We start from the raw sequence: 20845 nt of genomic DNA on the forward strand, positions 1-20845 counted from the left end.
AGAGTAGCTGGGAGCCAGAGGAAGAGCTGAACTGGAGCCAAGTTGTGCTTACAATACCGCCTGCGTAAGATCACATTTTTATCCTGATCCACGAAGACTCTTTAAAAGAATAGCAGGCAGACAGCTGCCAGTGCATGTCAGGAACAGCTTGGGAGCTAGTCTCCCCCAGCATCAGTCCTCCAGGCTTGAGGGAATCTCCACCCAGAGAGCCAGTGTCAGAGGCTGAGCTCCTGGAAGCTTTACCCTGTCCAGAGTGTCCTCCCTCAGACACGGATCTCTTCTGGGAGCTGAACACTGACAGAGAGGTGGGCTCCAGCAAGACCAAGGGGCTGTGCTAAAGCTCAAACTTCAGCCAACTTCACCGGCTCTTCCCTCTACCTGTGCAGGCTCAGCAAAAGGAGGTAAAGGTCTGTTCTTTCTTCTCTTCGTTTCTCACTCTGGGAAACATATATATGTATATATATATATATATGTATGTATGTATATATGCACACATATATTTTTGTAAAGCAGCAATTCATCTAGCTGGAAGTTTACAAGACAAGATGAATGTCTGGTGGCTAGGTAGATGAGGACTCCTTGCTTGAAAATGACTTGTCGATTCTTTGGACAAATCCTTTATGCTCTTCATGGTTTGGTTCCTCCATCTGTAAAGCAAGGAGAGTGTTTATAGGAGTTGTAATTGCATTATCATTTACAAAGCACTTCTCGACTACTCAGAGATGCTGCAGAGTTGAGAAGTGGAAGCAGTAGCTGTGAGAGTGCCATGCTTTATTTTCAGCAGCATAAAGCTGACAACTAAGCATTTTCTTTGGGATAGATGGTCATTTCTCCTCAGTGAGATGGAATCCTCTTCCAGTTTTTCTTACTGAAAACCTTATTGGCAAATGAGGCTGACATGCAGTGACATTTCACGCCTTGCTCTTTCTTGTTTCCTCTTTTCTCAATCCGCTGGTTTGGTACCCTGAGATGGGGAGTGGAAAACATCCATTTATAATGGAATTATTTGGGATTGTTCACTAAATAAGGAACTGTGACTATAAAATGGCTCTCCCTTATTCAGGGGCCCATCGTCACATGCTACTCCTGTTCCCTTGGGCCCAGCCTGTCCTCGGGAATCTGTCTCCTGCTGGAGGATGCCTGGAAGCTGTCTCCAGAGGTCTAATGTATAGCAAAGAACTTCCCTCTCCTTCCTGTCTTTCAACCTTACTCATGCACTGGGATTTTAGATAAAATGTTTCACCAGGAAGGTAGCATCCCTTGGTGCTTTAGAGAAGGTACCAGAGGTGCCCGCTCAACACAGGACAATATGAAGAATCAGAATAAGTACAGTGCTGTGGCCAGACATCAGAGATTAAATACATGCAAGAAGTTTCTATCTCAGCTGCGTTTGAGTGGTGGTTTTTGCTGACAATTCCCAATGCAGTAAATCTGATATACTCCCAAAGCACAAAGTCCTCAGTAATGACAGGAAAGTACAAAACATTTTCCCTTCAGACAGCCTCTTGAAGTTCTCAAATCTCAGGACAGCATCTACCCACATTAGAAACATCCTTCCAGCAAAGCCAGAGGCTCCAAGAACAACTGATTTATGTGAAGAAATGCTTTCATATGTGAGTTCTCATCTATACTGCTGCATATTTGCAGACCCTCTCTATGTGTTGTGTTGGCTTGCTTTTTTGGTTAGTTTAAATTTCTGACACAGAATGAATCTTCTCTTAAATATCCATGGGATCAATGCCAAAAAACTCATCACACAAACTGTGTTTGAGATTTACCTGACTTCTGTGTGAAAGGGAGCATCTCTGATAAGGCAATAAGGCAAGTACAGGAAATAAAATTAAAAAGGGACCTCTTGGCTTATCGGATTCAATCCCTTTGAATAACATGCAAGTACAAAACAAATGGCCTTTTCTAAAGTTACTAAGCTCTGGTCTAAATCTCATTAGGTTTCCACTGTCACTTGTGCTACTAGAATGCTGTTCCAGCACCTCCTTCCCTGCTCTGTTGCTTAGAAACCTCCTGATTTCCAACCTAAATTCATTCATGGCCAATTTATATCTATTTATTCTTTTCATTGTCCTTTAGCTTATGTAGCTATCCTCACTCCCTAGCACTTAGTTTCCCAACCCCAGTTCCTAAAAGCATTTATAGGCAGCAACTCTCTCCTTTCTTAACCTCTGTTCTACGAGGCTAAGTAACTAAGTTCCCTTATATTATTCACCCTGCGGGCACATCACACCATGTTTTAATTACTTTGGGTAGCTGCACTAGCATGAAGTTCAGTGCAAAATAATTAAGGCAGAAAAGCTCAAACTGGTACTGCATCTATTTTCCAATCGGCTCATGCATCTCTCTACAGTCATTTCTGTGGCTGATAACTAAACATACTCTTGGCCGAGAGACACTCTTCATCCCTCTGATCACCCTGTTGCCTTTCTCTGCACCTGTTCCAGGCTGAATATCTTGAATGTGGGTGAGCAGCGCTGCACACACTATTCTGGAGGGGTCTCACATCCTCTTGGATCACATTCATCTCACTCCCTGCAACTGGAAATACTGCTATGTCCTGAAAGCTCACTTGCCTTTTTCACCCCCACACAGCATCACTGGTATCTCCTCCTTTGGTGACCTTCACCCAGGGCTCTTCCCTGCCTCAGTCCTGCCAACTAGGAACCCGCAATTGCTAAGAGAGATTTCTGATGCTGTCTGAGCAGTAAGTTCCCCTAGCGTGTGACTTACTTTGTGTTCTCCCATTTAACCTCACCTCAATCACCCTAGTTCCACTCTCCTAGTGCTGGAATCCACCTTCTGGCTCTCTTCCCTCAGCAGATTTCATCAGCATTTCTACTTTCGGTGCCAAGGTAATTAACATAAACATTAAAAAGTTCAGTCCTAAGAGCAATTTTTGAGCAGCCTCACAGATCATTTCCCTTAACCCCATTAGGGAACTGGTGTCTCAGTTCTGTCAGCCTCTCACCCACTTGAGGATTTCTCTAATAATCCCTGTCTTCTTCACCTGAATCTTTTTTACTAATTTGCTTCTTCTAGGACACCCTATCATACACCTTACTGAAGTCCAGGTAGATAAGGTCCACTATGTTTCTTTTACCTAGAGGGTCAAGGCTCTTACCCCAGGAAAGCAATTTACCTCTGATCAAAAGATGGTACATGTTGCCTTATTTTCCCCTTACCTCCTGGCTTTATTTCTCCTTTCTTTCAAAATCTGCTCCACAGCATCATAAACTGCTGAGATCTGCAAGCTGCACATGGCAAGCTGTCAGCTGTTCTCATTCCCACCGTCTGCGGTAGCATTCACTTGCTCTCCTCACTCAAGTCATACAAGTTTTGCATAGCAGTCTCTTGCAGCGGGGAGGAAAAATCCTTCTTCCCAGTTTACCAGTGGGAAAACAGCTATTTCTCTAGCTGTGGAGCTGGAGAAGCTGCCGTGACACCTCTCTTTTCCCTTGAAGGGGTGCAGTAGCAAAGAGAAGGGACAGCACATTGAGGGTCTGGCTGAAGTATCCATACAAGATATCTGCTCACCTTTCTGTCTTTTACCTCTCAGTCTGCCTTCACCCATTTCCTTTACGTGCACCAAAATTCAAACAGTTACCACCATCACCAAAAAAGAGCTCGAAACAGTTACCTCTCATGCATGATGCATGTATTGGACAGAAACCTTCTCCCCTCCCTCATTAATTCAACAGAACCAGACTGTTATCTACTGGATCCAGAGATTAACTCTAAAGGAGAATGAGTATGCCACAGAGGAACAATACCAGGAGGGGGAACACAAAGGAGAGAGCAGTGAGAATCAGACCTGATTACCCTGAGCATACTGCAAAGTGTCAGCCATGCAGGGAGGGATTATGTTTCAGACAGCTCACTCAGAGGACCTGCTTCTCTATAGCACGTGAGAAACACAAGACAAGCCTATCCTTAGCCTATCCCAAAGCCATCTGTGAGCTAGATCTGTATTATTAACACCTTTTTTTGGACACTTTATCATGAAGTACTTGGCAATTTCACTGGCATAAAATCAACAGGGCTTTACAAAATAATGCCTTAAGGAAATTACTCCAGAAAGATAAAAGAGCACAGCGATATCCTCCTTCCCATGAAATTCCATCACAGATATGCAACTGCCAGGCAGGAGAGGGAGAAACTACTCCAAAAACATTCCTGTCTTCTTTGAAGTCACAGTAGGCCTTTCATTAAAGTTAGAAATTAAGCAAATGACTGTGGGTTTCTCTATACCAGGAGTTCATTAAGCTGCTATGGGAATTTGCTGTGAACTGTATGTCCTGCACTAACCATCAGCAAGGATTCAGCCTTCTTGAAAAGGAGTTGCAGTCTTAACTTCGAAGTGAGTGTCCACATAGGACACACCTCCAGAGGTGGCCTCTGCCTTTCAATCTTGAAAGGAGGCTGCCTTTCAATCTTGAGACTAAAGGGGCTACTAAATCAGTGGGAGAACAATGATTACATTAGCAGATTTGCCAGCCCTATGTTTTAGTCTCTGAACTGCCTTCGCTTCATGATCTACACCAGCATAGGGACCCCTGGGTAATTTTGTTGTGGATGGGAGATACCTAGCCCAGGAAGCCCAGATTGCTGGAGGGACAACCACTTGCGCATAGCAAGCCAATCCTCAGAATAGCAGTCTTCTGCGCAGATCTCATTCTTCTGACACTGGTTCTTTGAGACCAGCCTTTATCAAACCAGAAGGCATCTCTGATTCAGCCTCTTCTCTAGGGCCTGATGTGCAGAAGTCAGAGGCTCAACTTGACACATACGTGAAATACAACACCTTCAGACATTTAATGTGCCAAAAGCAATTTTAGAAAGGTCTAAATGCTCATGCACCAGAGTGTGCTGGTGTGAGGAGGTGGTGGTGGGTTGGTGTGTCAAAAACACCTCTTTTGACAAGCAGGTTATTTTCCATTTATCAGTAATACCCTCCTGGGAAGCATCCAGTGTCCTGTGGGACAAGGCTGCAGCTGTGCTGGGCCCCTGACCCAAGCCAGCAGAGCAAGTCCTGTGGTATTTGAAGAGGTGGAGGTCTCTGCTCCACAGGAACTCAGCTTCGCCAAACTAAGTGTGAATGAGTCAGAAAAGTGTCCTTCATTGATGTCTTGCATGCAAAAAGCTTCCCATGGTCTGGCTGGTGTAACTGTGGGGCAGCCCTGTCTCGTTTCATTTAAGGAAGGCTTAGACCGTAGCATATTATCAGGGGGAGGAGGTGCGAGGAACAGTGGTAGCAGCAACTGGAAGGGAAAACACAAAGCCAGCAGTGAGTGCATCCTGTCGGCATGGGGAGGGTGGCACAGAGAGAGGCTGGGAATGGAGAGGGTGATCTTTAAAGAGAAAACAACAGGAAACTAGGTTTGAAAATAGAAAGATTAAGCTGGAGGGTGTGGGAGAGACAAGAAAATAAGGTGAAGAAGGAAGAGGGGGAAAGGCAGAGAGGCAGTGGGGAAGACAGAAAGTGACACAGAAAGGGGGTGGAGAAAGACAGGGGAAGAGAGAGAGAACCTATTAAAGGAATAAAACCAAGCAACTGAGAAGAACAAGGAGTCCAACTCAACTACAGAAAGGAAAAGTGCTAAAGGAAGGAGAGGAGACAGAAGACGAGATACAGGAAATCAGGTAAGTAACCATGAGGGGGAAATAACAGAACTGTAGAAGCATTGACGGCAGATCAAGCTGTTACAGCTTGAAAAAACAGCATGAGGGGAGAGGAGGACTTGATGAGGCAGGAAAAGAAGGATGGCCAAAAATAACTTAAGAAATTAACTTTTTCTTTCAATTTCCCTCCAAAGCATTCCCAATAGTAATGAGATGGGCTTGGGACATTTCAGGAATTAAACTCTTTTTGCCACATGCAGCTACAGAAATTATTAGGAAGCCTCCCTGCACTGAACATGGATACCAATAAATTTCAATGTACAGGAAAGCAGGATAAGATCCCCAAGTATCCTCAGACAGTATAATGTGCAAATTGCAGTTTCTGTCAGATCCCATTTCAGCATGTTGTCAGGCTGCTCAGGGGAGAGTGGTGAAGGGAACCCTTACCTATGAGAGGCTCTCAGGGTATAAACACTTGATAAAGTGTCAGCATGAGCTACCTATATTCCAAAGCGGGCAGGATGGTTTCAAAATATTGCAGTTTCTTTCCCTTGGAAGTGTTGTATCCTGGCTGGTGTGTGACATGGAGCCTGGGAATGTAACTCAAATGTAGGGAAGTGCCTTGCTCCTATCTCCCGGTCACCCATACAGCACGCGCCACAGGGGGAATGCCTTTCTTTTCCATCCCGACACTGTCCAGGGCAGCCTCAAAGAGGTACACAGACCTAAAGGAGCAAACGCCCTCTCCCACTAGCAGCTGCTGCTTCTTTTCATTTGCCTCATCACTTTTTTCCCCCCTTTTTGCACTTGGAATGATTATTCAATTATATTTTCATAATTTAATACTTCTAGCATTGCCACTGCATGTTTCAAAGAACAGCCCAGCTTGAAAACACAGTATCCCCTATACAGGCACCTGGAAAGAAGCAATCACAATGAGTGTAGAGGTTGCCTGCTAATTGTCACCTCTGATCTGTGGTAGCTCCTTTGATTTCTTAAAGGGTCGTTTTACCAGTCATTTGTCACGTTTAATGAGCTTTGTGGTGCACTGATTTTAATGGCTTTGATAAACTGAGGCAGTGCCTCTATCCTTGAAGTACTGTAAAAACCATCAGAGGACCACATAGGAAGAATTTCTGGACAAACCTCATCTACAAAAGTCATGGGCTGAATGAGCCTTAATCTTTGAACAATTCCTCCATGCTAATAAACTCGTCAAAATACCTTGGTGAAGCAGAATGTGTGAGAGTTTTCCACTACTGCTGCCTATGTGATCCTCTCTTTAAGGCTAAAGAACTAACACATGTAACACATGTGTGCTGACATTATGTCTGCATATATATGCATATATATGCTATAGCAGCATGTGCAGCTAGGAGCGGGTTAAACTGTTATGCAGAAGCCTCATAGCATTCAGTATTTGCACAAGAAGCCATAAGAATCTGCATTTGCTGGTCCCTTCAAAATCTACTCTGAGAAGAGTGCGGATTTCTAACTTTCTTCCTCCTTTCCTTGGGAGCAGAACAGTAGTTTGGGGAAATTCCCGAGGCTTCAGGATTTAAAATACTCATCAGGTTCCAGTCGCTTGGGAACTATGTTAAGTATTCCTGCTACTATAACTATTTGGGGTTGTTGGGTTTTTTCCACTCAACAGGATATATTATCATGATATTTTAGTATTATTTAGTATATGAAAAATTTAAGGCTCGCCCCAAAAATAGAGAACTTCATACCCCAGCCTCTCTTTTCTTTCTGACCTTCAGACAGATTTCACACATCCTGCACGTTTGCCCTTGTTTTCTGACTTATCTCGCAGCATTGAAAATAGACAAGAAGGAATGAAGTAATTCAGCACTATGCCGTGTCATTAGGGAGAACATTTCAGAGACTGCTCCACACCTCGGGTGCTGTTGTATGAGGCACGAGGACAGAGGCTTAAAATTAGAAATAGTTCCTGAGAGGCACCAGAGAAACTTCAGTCTTTGGGCTAACAATTCATAAAGAGCGAGGGGGCAAAATATTAATTTTATGTCTATTGATAAGCAACAGAGAGACCTCTATGAACAATACTCAAGCATGCCAGCTCTTTCCTGAAACAGAAATATTCAAACCACACAGTAAGTATTGAGCATAGAGATGCATGCTTCTAAGTCTCTCTAGCATATCTTTAAAGAGAGGCCAGTTGTTTTTAATATAAGAACTAAGGGGTTTACACTTACATTTCCATCTTTCTTCACCATCTTTGTCATTATGGACGTGCCTTCAGAATTTCCATATGAAACTCCTCTCCCTTAGAAGCAGAGAAGCTGACAGATGCCTTGGCCAAGGCACAGGGTCACTCGGGAAGTGAAGTAGTCCAGCAGGGTGACTGCTGCAGAGCTCCAGGGCCTTGGGCTGCATTCAGATGTCTGGTGAAGAAAGGAGGGAACAGTGGGATGGGAGAAAAACTGCCTCCAGTTTACAATGAGATAAAGCTATCCAAGGGGACTGGGGTTAATTCTTGCTTCTTACTTCAGTTTTCTGGATTCATGATGGGGCAAATGACTTAAGCTGTGTTTCCTCACAAATGCCCCCTCAGTGGTATCTCTTGTTCTGGATATCTGACTTCTAGATGTGGTCCAACTGGTAGAAGTGATAAACTCTCCCACTCCAGCATTAACCAGACAGAGCTCTGCTTTGAACATACATAATACAGTGCTAAGTAGACTGGAAAGAGAAACCAACCCAGATTAGCAACGTCACAGAACAGCTTCCAAAATTAATGGACTTTTTTTTTTTATCTGAATCTCTCATTGCCCTCGTTCCTCAGCCGTAAAGTTGATCTAATACAATCTCCTCACCTCTGTGTGGTAATGATAATAAGTCAATTAATAATTGTGAAGCAATCAGATACTGTTGTGATGAAAGCCACAGGAAAACCCATGAGGAAACTAATAATTCTCTCTTTAGAATGGGACTTGAATAATGTACAGTAAATGAGGCACAGGCCACCCACTGAACAATGAGGAGAAAACAAAACACTGAATAGCTGCTGTTCAAGAAAGCCCCAGCCAGACTGGCACAGAACAAGGCAAGCATCCTGTGCAAAGAATGAGGTGACAATGTGAGGATGTGGTTAAAGACTCAGAGCTATGAGGTACAGGCACAAAGAGATTGAATTAAGATTACTGAAAACAGTAACTCCAGCATTTCCTAACTCTCTGTGTCTGGGTTTTGCAAATTAAGTATTAGTTGTTTTTAAAAGAGGGGGAAGAGGTGTGCATATCTATCTATCTATCTATGCATACACTGAATATATAAAGTAATCCACTCACAGGCTATAGCCGGACTTCACCCTGGGTGAGAAATTAAATACTTGAGGCAAGGATGCAGCAATGGAGCCGGAGTGTGAAGAGAATCCTACATATTTCTTGAAAGAAGGAAGAAATCAGATTTGACAAGACGGTACTAAGTGGGAAGCAGACAGTCACTGAAAATTTCCCCTGCTAATGCTTTCAGCTTTAGAAAATCTTGGTGCTGTAGAGAGTTAAGTGATCAAAACTGCCAAAAACCTTAGGCAAAGCTCTGCAGGGGGAGCTTGACTGTAGGAGAGCAATGGGGAAGCGATAGGCAGGGAGACACCAGGCAGGGGGGAGGGAAGAAAGGATGTGAAAAGTGAATGAGAGCCCTCTCCTTCTCCCTCTACCTCTCCAGTCTGTTTTGTTTCAATGCTATAACTTGTATCTCATGCAGTCTACTACCCAGCCCAAATTCACGTAGGCAGGTTTTATCCTGCTATATGGGGCCCAACATGATGCCTGCCATCACTACCACATCTCCTCATATCAGCCTCCCCAGCTGATGAAGCAGTGCTTAAGATCAGCTTCTCTCAGCACTGCTGAGGAACAGCTTTACTACAGCAGCCCCCAGATTTCTCAGGATGTTTCTGTTTTCCAGAGCTCCCTCTGCCCTGTTTGGCTGTCTCCTCTCCTGTGTACAGCACTGCCCAATTTATCATCATCTGCACATTCATATATGATAGCCTCTCCCTGTAAAGATAAAGAAAATGGAAAGAGCACCAAGCTCTATAATCCTGAACTGGATGCTCTTCATCTGGTTAGTTAAGGAGTAATACCCATTAGCTTCTTTGCAACATTTACATCAGAGAGAGAAGTGATGCTTTTTCCTAGCAAAAGCACATCCGAGCCTTAATTTAGCTTATCCCAAGTTCAGTTTTGTCACATTTGTTGAGCCCTCTAAGGACTTAATTTTCTCTAAAACAAAGAGAGAGAATCCCAAGAGAATTAAAGAGCGTTCCCTGCATGCTAAGCGTAAGCCTGGATACCACCATCATATAAATATTTGATGCAGGCTTTCCAAACACAGTGGGACAAGTTCATTCCTCAGCTTGACTTATCTGAGTTCAAGGTCTTTTCTGTACTTGGTCTCCTGCATCTACATCAGGCAGAGCTTGGCCCTAATATTTGGAGAAATGAAAGCACAATTTGACCCTGGCCAAGGGCAGGGGCAGAAAAAGCATTAGAAATCCCGGATAGACAAATAAAAAAAATTCAGCTAACCAGAGTCTGCAGCTTCACCACCACTTCAGGTGAAAATATTCTACATAATATTGTCATCTGTGTGTGGAACACATCCCTGATGTACACGCTTGGAGGTGCTGAGTGATTTCCCTCTGTCTGTGTCTCTGTGCGTCAGGGCTGTGTGTGTGTGACAGGTCATTCAACTCCCTTATCTTCTCACCCACTCACTTTTTTGTGAACGGAGATTTCCCGTGTTTGGGGAGGAGGGGGAAGCACAGCTCATCGGGGAATAACAAGCTGCCTGCAACTGCAAGCAGGGCCAGTGGTTTAGATACCAGTGTGCCCTGTTCAGAAATTACAGTGAACTCGGGAGGAGCAGAGATGAGAAGCACTGGATGTCTGTCTCCTAAGACAGGAGCTGTTAACACAGAGCTCTGCCTTCTCCTGCAAGGTTTGAGCACTGGAGACAGTCACTCTCCCTGATACTGGTTCAGCACAAGACTTTGTATGCAAGGAACTAGAAGGGAACACATCAGGCTTGCTTGGTCTTTTTTTGTTAAAGCCTATTTAGTCCAGATCCATGTGCAGATCAGAGTTACTAATTTGGCTAAAGAACTGGCCTATTTCAGGCAGAAACTTAACCACAAGTACATGTATGCGTATATGAAGCCAGAGGAATAGTGCTTGGACAAAATTCCTAACAGGTCATTACTTGCCTGTTGTATACACATATAAAGGAGCCAGTTCAGGCTGAGGTGGGCTTCAGCATTGATCTATGTCACAAAGCTATGAAAAGCTTCTGTAATTCAAAGCATTGCACCCATGCTGGACAGTGCATTTCTAACTTCATTCATCTTTTAATGTTGTAAGCCATGTGCCCCCAGAATGTGCTTCCTGACCAGGTCCTGGCAACAAAGCAGCACTGTATATGTATGTTGAAAAGTCTGCTTCTTCCTTTTGGGCACTATGGCTGCAGGTTTTGCCAGCAATAGCAAGATGTTTGTCCTTAGAAAAGCACAAAAAAAAAGCAAGCAAGAGAACCACTGGTTCTTCCAGGTGCAACTGCTGTAGAAGCCTAGTGAAACAAGAGGGATTTTGTTCAGGTTACCAAGACAGTGTTATCCTGGGGCACAGGGGAGAAGGGCTGCAGTCTGTAGAAGCAAATGTTCTTGTGCTGTAGAACCAGTGCTGTGTCACTATCACCAAGTCTAAGAGGCAGTACTGCATACAAAAAAGGACACCAGTTTCTAAGTTGCAACCGCTGAGCTCTCTTCCCAGACTGCCACTAACACAGTGACCTTGAACAAGGAGTTTGCCCTTCCTGTACCCCAGAGATCACAATTTGCAAGATAAAGATAACAGCATCTACTGCTGACAGGGGGCTGGAGATCCGTAAGTCAAGGTAAAGCAGCAATCTGCAGCACAGAGCTGAAAGCATCCTTCCTAAGCATGTACAGATGTGAGTGGCCAGTTTTGCAGTGCAGGGATCACTTGGGTCTGGCTGCAGCCTGACAGTTGTCAGCACAGGGGGAAAGACCTCGGCCCACATACCCTCCACGGCAGCTATCTGTTGTGCCACACACTGGCCTGGACCTGGTATGAGGTGACACAGCTGGAGGAAGGCAGACCACAAGCGATTCTGGATGCTCTACTACACAGGGCTGCCACTTCTCATGTGCCCTGTACCTAAAGGGGATGTCTACCTCCTCATTCAGTAGCTCAGAGATGACGGATTTGTTGCATGTTTTCCACACACAGCCCTATGTCTGGTGTGTAAGCCTCTTCAAAACATCTTGGGCCCCAGACTTCCAGTTCATTGGGATGCCTGATTAACTATCAGATACACGCTTCTGTGCCAAATTGAGAAAATCACACATATCAACTGGGCAAAAATAAAATGGCTTTAACTTTGGTTTTTTGCCCCCTCGCTGGAAAGCGTACTTCTACCACACAAAGGAGCCTTCCTCAGGGACCCTCTCCACGTGCCCCTGGGACCTGCCAAGAGGTTAGCGCAGCGAGGGAGAGCAGAACCAGTGTCATAATCAAGCTCTCCACTTTATTTTAGAAACATCCCGCAGAGATGGCGACCTCCTGTCACCTTCCTTGTGGGAAAAGTTAGCATGAAGTGTCGAGCTCAGCTATTTATATCACTGCTGATAGTCTTGCCTGTCTTTTGAAAAGGGGAAAAATTTCTTCCTAAGAATCCCCAGGGAAATAAATTCATATAAAGAAGGTGATCGCACATGAATAGCCCTCCTGGCTCTCTGTAGTGAATTTCCTCGATGTTTGTCAACACGCCAGTGAGTCCCACCACAGTGAGCGCACCTGCCGAAGCAAGCAGCAGCAATGCAAAAGGCTCACATGTCCTTCAGAGCATGTGGCATCACCAAGAGGATAGGAAAAGCAGCTCCAAGAGCAGCAGATGCTTCCCCTCCCGCAGAAAAAGGTAGTGCAAAAAGGGACAGGTGGAGAGCAGCCCATGGCTGGCACACCAGCGGGTGCTGACCCCACTGGGGTATTTTTATCATGGAATTTGGCAGTCACAAGGCAGCCTGGAGCTAAGCGGACCGCACGCCTGGCCTGTGGTGTGATGCTCTGGTTTCCACAGCTTCAGTAGCATTCCAGGTGATGATTAAGTCAGGATGGCCATGTCGATGGATTAGTGCCAGGCTGCACTGGGCTTTGTCACATACGCATTTCCAGGTGCCAAGATCCCATGACTGTGCACACCCAGCAGAAAGCTGTCAAGCCACAAGCACGGGCAGGCGGTGGCATAGCCCACAGCTCTGCATGAATATGCATGACTCTGGTGTCAAGACAGTGCTGAGACCCCACAAATATACCCAGAGGTGTTTTTCACCAAGTCATACCAGAGTGAGACAAGATTTGTCCAACTGAGTCCAAAGAAGGAACATAAAAGTCCAGAGATGTGCACACACTGAGAGGTCAAAGCATGTGAGGACAACAGTAGTCTGGGAATGAGGAAAGGGAACTATATGGAAAATTCCCAAGACTGGTAAAGCAATGAGGAGAAAGGGTAGGTCAAAGGCAGGAAAAGCTGTCAGGAGATGACAACAATCTTTCTTTACTTGCTGGCAGCAGAGAGATGCTCTCTTCTGTTGCTCTAGAAGGCCCTTGATTTGGCATTGCAAGAAGAGATCACTAATAACTAAATACGTGCCAGACAAAAACCGCGGCTCTAGGAGGGAAAGTCCTTCTTCTGGTTTCCAAAACCTGCTGTCCTACGGCCACCTACCCCCTTGTGGCAGCCACCTCTGCTCTCTATCAAGCTGTTGCAGGATGATCAGGAGGCATCTTTGGGCAGCCCCTCCTTTAAACAGCTTGTGCAGGGCAACAGGCAGCAGCAAAGGGCAGAGGAAACAGCCCTATTATCTGGCTGTATGTGACTGCCAGCCTTGGATCCTTCTGATTTACATCCTCTTGGAAAACATTGTGTACATTTGAGGCAGGTGATTTACCATTATTCTCAGATCCATTAACATTTTTTATTTCCAGACTCCTTGCACTTATATTTTCTTTACTTTGTGTTCCATACACACTGATTTTTACAATTTGCAAGTGCCTTGGTTTAGCAGCCTTCCCTAAGGAAAACAAGCCATAGCAAAGCCCCAAACTACCTGACCATGGTAGAACTAATGGAAAGAGGTGCTCAGTTTGTGACCGCACATGCCATGCATCGTGGTTTAAGCCCAGCCACGCAGCCTCCCTCTCACTCCCCGCCTTTCTCCCCCCACTCCCAGAGGGATGGGGAGGAGAATCGAAAGAATGTAACTCCCACGGGCTGAGATAAGAACAGTTTAGTAACTAAGGTATAACACAAATCACTGCTGCTACCACCAATGATAATAATGATAAGGGAAATAACAAGGGGAGAGAATACAACCGCTCACCACTTGCCGACCAATACCCAGCCTGACCAGAGCAGTGATCTAACCCTTCTGGGTAACTGCCCGCAGTTTATATAGTGGGCATGACATGCTGCGGTATGGAATACCTCTTTGGTTAGTTTGGGTCTGCTTCCTCCCGGCTTCCCCTCCTCCCTGGCAGAGCACAAGACTCAGAAAGTCCTTGGTCAGACTAAACATTACTGAGCAGCAACTAAAAACATTGGTGTTATCAGCGCTGTTCCCAGGCTGAAAGTCAGAAACACAGCACTGCACCAGCTACTAAGAAGGAGAAAAATGACTGCTACTGCTGAACCCAGGACAACATGGCAGGAAGGAAAACTCAGCCTGGGCACAGCCAGGGAGAACTGTGCTCATTTTTTCCCTAACAAGCAATGTGAATCAAGAAAAGGCAGCCATCAGCTAACGACAGCAGGAGCAACAGGGGCACCTGCAAACAACATAAACTCACCTGGGAAAATGAGGACACTCACCACTGGTCATGCTGTACTGGAAGGAATATTCCATGCATACAGTTGTGCTACAGCATATGGATGTTGGACACATCTGTACATTGAATTGGTGGATGGTGCCTTGTCTGTACTCTGGGTCGAAAAAAACCCCAAACAAACCAACAACAAAAACCAAAGAAAAACCAACTTGTTTCAGTGCAACAGCCTGTAAATATTCCCCATCACTGATTTATCTGTTTGCATTGAATCGCCTGCTGCTCACAGGATGAAGCCATATGCTAATTTCTCCCGAATGCAGTAACTGCACTAAAACCATTTTAGAAGGTAAGGGCCCCACACACTTGCCAGTGCAGACAAGAGGAGTCAGAAAAGACTAGCCGATTTTCTGTGTTACTGCTCCTCCAGTTCTGGGCTAGCAGCACAATGAAAGCTTCTGCATATGCCAAGCAGCCACCAGGATGTACATCAGCACAACTACAGTATGTCTGCTGAAGCAGGAGAGAGCCGAAGCACATGCTTTGCTCCCTCATACGCCCCTTCTCACTCCTCACGCAGCTTCTGACAGTCAATAGGGTAGCAAGTGGTCACCTCACTGCCTCCTGCCTGAGCAATCCTCACCTTTCCTCACCTCAGCAGCACCTCAACTTTTGACCTGCTGCCATCCACCCTTGCAGATGGACACCACACAGAAACAATAGATGGCACAAATCATTTTGTGTGCTGCTACATTGAATTATGTCACTTACATGAGCAGAGGAGGGGATGTTGTTCCCCCAACAAGGGTATCTCTCTGTTCTCCAGCTTTTGCTCACAGCAAATCGACACAATATTGCTGCAGTAAATTTTTAGCTTTTAACAGTGTCTGCTCTCCACAGACATTCTTTGCACAGTAAAAATAATTGGCTCTTAAAGACAATACAAGGGACAATAAAGAAGGAGAGTTAGCAACTTGGTCCCTACAGCTTTGCGATTTACAGAGTCCAGTGCTTTTATTATTTCATTATGGCGATTATTAAGTTTCTCATTTACTTATTAAAATTATATTTTCAAAAAGAGTGACTGTGGAAGAATATTATCTGCAAGGTAATACTGCATACTTTATAGCACCTTGCCCTTAACTCAGGCACAAGGGAGAGCTTTGCAGTGCCCTGGAAAGGTAAGTATGGTGAGTATAACTGTATCAGATGATTGCTCAAGCACTCCCACAGAGCTCCACAAAAAAGGGATTAAACTCACCATTCTCTTTTTATCCATGAGGTTAAGTGACTTGGCCAGAAACAGTCCGTCAGAGACAGAAACAAGACTGAAACGGGCTCTCCTACATCTTCCTTTTGCAATCTTACTACCAGCCCACCAAACCTTTCCTCTTATCAGACCACCTACCACAGCACTTCCCAGGAGCTGCTGGCCCTTGGGAGGCACTTCAAAGGAGGCTTTTTTCTTTGCCTTTGTAATTTGAACTGTGAATTTCATCTCAGAGCTTAAGAGGAGGGAGCAAGGTCTGCCACTTAGATTGTGCAGCAGCTCCTTCTCAGAGAGGTGTGACAGGGAGGCAGCAGGTTAGGTTTACAGGACTGGCACAGCTCACCAATGTCTTTACACTGCCCGAAATACTGGCAATTTGTAAATGAAACACTTGCAACTGGTGACACTGCAAAATCAAAGCAAAAGCTATGGCAAAGGCGGGCAACAGAGAGGTTTTCTCTGCATTTCTTTCGGTGGTGGCATTGAGCGAGCTGCAGGCACTATATGTTCCAGGTGTCAGTGCAGGTGTCACACAAAGGAAACATATGAAAGTGCCAAGGCACTGCTCAGACCAAGCTACAGACTCCAGTCTTCTCTCCCAGGGGATCAGCCCATTAAGGAATCCCGAGAGCAGTTTGCAGACAGATGATTTAACTACACAGTCCACAGGGGATGCAATAGGCAGATCACAGTGAAAGAGCTTTCTGAACCAAGAATAAATCTGGCTCATCCTCAAAGTTTTGGCAGCCCATTTAACAGATTGTAGTTGGGTGATGTAAAAAAGATCACTCCTTGTCTCAGTAGCTGAATTCAAATAAAGAAAAAAAACCACTCCAATGCATTGTTTTCAGTGAATGTGAAACAAAGTTTTCAGCAAACCACACCTTACTCATTTCACGTCAAATGCAAACATTTCCTTTGACAGAAAATGAATAATTTCACTCCACACATTCCCAGCTGAGCATTTCCTAACCCTCCTTAGAAACAGTCTTCTGTTTTCTCCCACAGAGGCTGTGTCCGATTCTCCCTTCAAGATCTCGCACCCCTCCTGGTGAGCAGAAATGGGGGACTGGAGTTTCCTGGGAGAGTTCCTCGAGGAGGTTCACAAACACTCCACGGTGGTAGGGAAGGTCTGGTTGACTGTGCTCTTCATCTTCCGGATGCTGGTGCTGGGCACAGCAGCTGAGTCCTCCTGGGGGGATGAGCAGTCTGACTTCATGTGCGACACCCAGCAGCCTGGCTGCGAGAACGTCTGCTACGACAAGGCTTTCCCTATCTCTCATGTCAGGTTTTGGGTCCTCCAGATCATCTTTGTCTCCACCCCATCTCTGGTGTACATGGGCCATGCAATGCACACGGTGCGCATGGAGGAGAAGAGGAAGATGAAGGAGGCAGAACTAGAGGCCCGTGAGATGAAGAACAACGGTGACACATACTACCAGCAGAAGTCTGCTCTGGTAGAGAAGGCTGAACTCTCTTGCTGGGATGAATCAGGAGGCAAAATCATACTCAGGGGCAGTCTGCTGAACACCTACGTCTACAGCATTTTGATTCGCACAGCCATGGAAGTGGCCTTCATTGTGGGACAGTACATCTTGTACGGCATCTTCCTGGAGACCCTGTATATCTGCCAGCGGGCACCTTGCCCCCACCCCGTCAACTGCTACGTTTCCCGCCCCACAGAGAAGAACGTGTTCATTGTCTTTATGCTGGCTGTGGCAGTGCTCTCCCTCTTCCTCAGTCTGGCCGAGCTGTACCACTTGGGCTGGAAGAAAGCCAAAGAGAGGTGCTCCCGATCCTACAAGCACAGCCCCAGCACAGCCCCTGGCAGACTGGAGTCTGCCCCACAGGCAGAGAGGGCCCAGATGTACACTCCTCCACCAGATTTTAACCAGTGCTTGTCGAGTCCCAACGGCAAGTTCATCAGCCCCTTCAACAACAAGATGGCCTCCCAGCAGAACACCGCCAACTTTGCCACTGAGAGGGTCCATGGCCAAGATGATGCTGCTGGTGAAGGGCCCTTCATTAAGTCCAGCTACTCGGAGAGCCCAGAGGTGGCCAACGAGTGCGCAGCACCCGCGTTCCCTGAGAACTACTTCAATGAGAAACGCCGGTTCAGCAAGACCAGCCGTGCCAGCAGCAAGGCAAGGTCGGATGACCTGTCTGTGTGACCTGGCTCCAGGAGGGATGAGAAGAAGGAGCATTCTCAGCACTTAGCAGACCTTCTGCAAAGTGGACTCCAGACTTTTGCCACTAACCTCGCTCCGTTTTAACACCCTCTTGCTCCTTTCCAGTGAACATCATTGTTGTATCGCAGACAGCGCCTGTCACAGCTTAAGGCAGGGACAGCCACTGGGAGACACACACTGAAGAGAGGCACCAATCTCAAGATGTGAAGCTCTAGGCCATATTTTCATCATGGGATGCACAGGGATCTGAGACTCACCATCCTCAGCCTAGCAGAGCACAGACTCCTGAGGCTGACCAGCAGGTATCTGCTGTGACATTGTATTCAACAGACTGAACCTCAACCCCCTTACATCTTTGTGTCTATTCAACATTTGCCACATCAGCTTGGCAGTTATACAGAGCTGAAGCTTCCCTCACCTGCAGGAAGCAGAAACGCACTGGTAGGCCTTCTGAAAGACTTTCTTGTCTGCTTTGGTCTCAGCCTTTCTAACCCTCCCTTTCTCCTCCTGAGCCCAGATATTTTATAACAGTTTACCCATACAATAAAGCCTACTTGAATTTTTTGACATTGTGTATAGAACGATTCCCCATAAATATGGACGTCCGTGACCCCCACGCACAGCTGCCTCGTGTCTAGCATTGGAATCCCTTCCTCATTCCTAAATCAGCACAGCAGACTGGCCCCGGGGATATCGCTTAGATGACTGGTGGATGAAGACCAGGGAATTTTCCCAAGACACTTATGCCATCAATTCTAAGCAAGACATCCATTAACAGAAATAGAAAGTCTCCTGTGAGAACAGATATCTCACTAGTAAAAAAGAGCAATTATCATGTGGAAACAGAGGGGGGTTTTCCCTTTTAAAACTCATCTTTCAAGCAACTTGGAATGCTGCTGAAAGGGTGCTGCCAGCTGCCAACTTGAGAGAAAAACATCCTGCGATTATCTGCAAAACAGGTACGGCCTGTCTTCTCCTCACTAACTCACCAACACACTTCAGCATCTTTTGCCAGAAGCAAGAGTCCTCTCCAGGTCCTGCACATCAGATCTTGGCTGCTCTCTCAAGCCTGCCAGCCAGTACAAGCCAAGACATTTGTCCTCGCAGCAAGCCCCTGTTCTGCCATCAAGTCATCTTCATCTCCACTCCATCCCATAGTGTATATCACGTAAGAAACCACCCATGGACCAGCTTTTCCCATCTCTGTAACTACTCAGAGCAGCCACTGGGGCCCAACACTGCACAGTGGGGCTTGGTGGGTGAGATCTGTAGGCAGCTCCCCCTCCAGATACCCCAGTGCAGAGCCAAGATGCTCCCTGTTGTTTACCCTGCACTGCCGTTTCAGACATGAGACACAGCTTCCCAACACTGGACTGTATGAGTGAATGGCCAGGACCAGCTTATGAGGGGACTGAGCCATTCCCTCTCTTAAGGCCACCGAAAGGGATTGTGAATCCTTGCTCCTGATACATAATTAGCCTTGGTACAGTTCCCTGTACATATGCATATGCATTCACACACAGAGGGGGGAAACCATTTCTCTTGTTTGTAAGGTGTTTTATATATGTGTATTTTTTAATTCTGGAAAGACCAGCGTGCTCTCCTTAACATGAGACTTTAGTCAATCATGCCTAAGTTTCTCCCAATAAAGTTCTAACTCCATCTCTCCTTGCTGAAGTTCCTCCTCTCACGTGGCTGAGAACAAGCTGCTAGCATCAACCAGGCTGCCCGCCGGCCTCTGCTGCTCAGAGATCACAGAAATCCCCATTGCTGGAGTGGCAGGGATGAGAGGAGGGCACAGCCAGGGGGATAAATAACAAACATGGGGAAATGATTGATTGACTGGCTAACAGAAACCCCCTCCAGCTCCCCTGCCTGCCTCTGCATTATCAAGGAAGAGTGGGAAGAGCCGGCCAGATTGCAGAGCTTCCATCCTCTTTCAATGGAAACACTCCCTTCTTGCATTCCCTAGCACACCTCTGCACCCAGTATGGCCACCTGTAAGGGTAAGGGAAAGGGCAGCAAAACCCTGAGCATCTGACTGTTTGCCCATGCAGCAACAGATCTCCAAAAGACTTTTCAAAAGGTCTTAAAGAGACATTGAGAATCCACTGCTACACATCTCTGCAGAGAGCTCCTGTGGGTACTCAGCTCTCTTAGGATGTAGTTGCCCAGACCAAAGAAAATCCTTTCTTCCCCCAGCTGATGCCCCCTTCTCTGAACTTAGTCATCTGCTCCCACTTTCCAACTTTCACAGGCTCCCTCCTTCTGACCCTGGTTCCCCTGTCCATTCAAAGGAAGTGCCTTTCCTTCCTTTCTCCATGCAGTCTCCTATCCCATGGGACTCTGCAGGCTGGGAAGATGGAGACCAGTAAAGTACTGGGTCCCAACAAGGACCCTGAGAGGGGGCATAAGGAATGAAACTGGAATTCAGTGAGGGCACCTTCCACTGTGTTAGAAACTGCAGAAAACCTTTAAGATTAAAGGAGCCTTGGTTTGTGGATTTTCAGACCAGAAAGGAGGCTGCCACCTGAGCATCCACAGCCACAAAATGCAGCAAGGAGGCAGGATTTGTCCTGCAGGCCTGGGGTTTTTAATTGGCATGTGCACAGCCCTGAGCATGCCTGCGCCTTAGGGTGCCATTTGCTGGGAGAAATAAGCAATAAGTAAGTCAGGATCACTCTTCTTGGAAAGCTTGTCTATTGAATATTACTGTTTCAAAGGGCCACTCAAGCACTAACCCAGGTCTTGCTTAATAAATTGCTCTTGGTTTATAAAAAGCAATAGCCCAAAATTTAAGAACTCCAAGCTACAGTCTCTGCTGGAGAGCAAAGTATAACCAAAAAATGAGGATAAGGAACTCCTCTATGCCATTCTGGACC

General features: G+C 46.0%; 2 protein-coding genes across 6 annotated transcripts in view; one reads left to right on the forward strand and one right to left on the reverse strand.

Annotated features, from left to right (window-relative positions):
- The window catches only part of GJA8 (gap junction protein alpha 8), a 48129-nt gene extending 40262 nt beyond the window's left edge, over positions 1-7867 (reverse strand). For all 3 annotated transcript variants that reach the window (XR_010612143.1, XR_010612142.1, XM_065676398.1), the window contains exon 1: positions 7851-7867. The gene's annotated coding sequence lies outside the window, so the exon portion shown is untranslated. The remainder of the gene's footprint in view (positions 1-7850) is intronic.
- Positions 121-19625, forward strand: GJA5 (gap junction protein alpha 5). Of its 3 annotated transcripts, none has more exons than XM_065676403.1 (2): positions 121-407; positions 16783-19625. In XM_065676403.1, the coding sequence occupies exon 2, from the start codon at positions 16836-16838 to the stop codon at positions 17943-17945; it is 1110 nt and encodes a 369-aa protein (XP_065532475.1). In that variant the 5' UTR covers positions 121-407; positions 16783-16835; the 3' UTR covers positions 17946-19625. The 3 variants fall into 3 exon arrangements, with proteins under 3 accessions (XP_065532475.1, XP_065532473.1, XP_065532474.1); XM_065676401.1 differs by having other exon boundaries at positions 121-401; XM_065676402.1 differs by lacking the exon at positions 121-407 and adding an exon at positions 5007-5652.
- Positions 19626-20845: the final 1220 nt, after the last annotated feature.

Source organism: Lathamus discolor, chromosome 4, assembly GCF_037157495.1.
Source record: "Lathamus discolor isolate bLatDis1 chromosome 4, bLatDis1.hap1, whole genome shotgun sequence".
Lineage (NCBI taxonomy): Eukaryota > Metazoa > Chordata > Aves > Psittaciformes > Psittacidae > Lathamus > Lathamus discolor.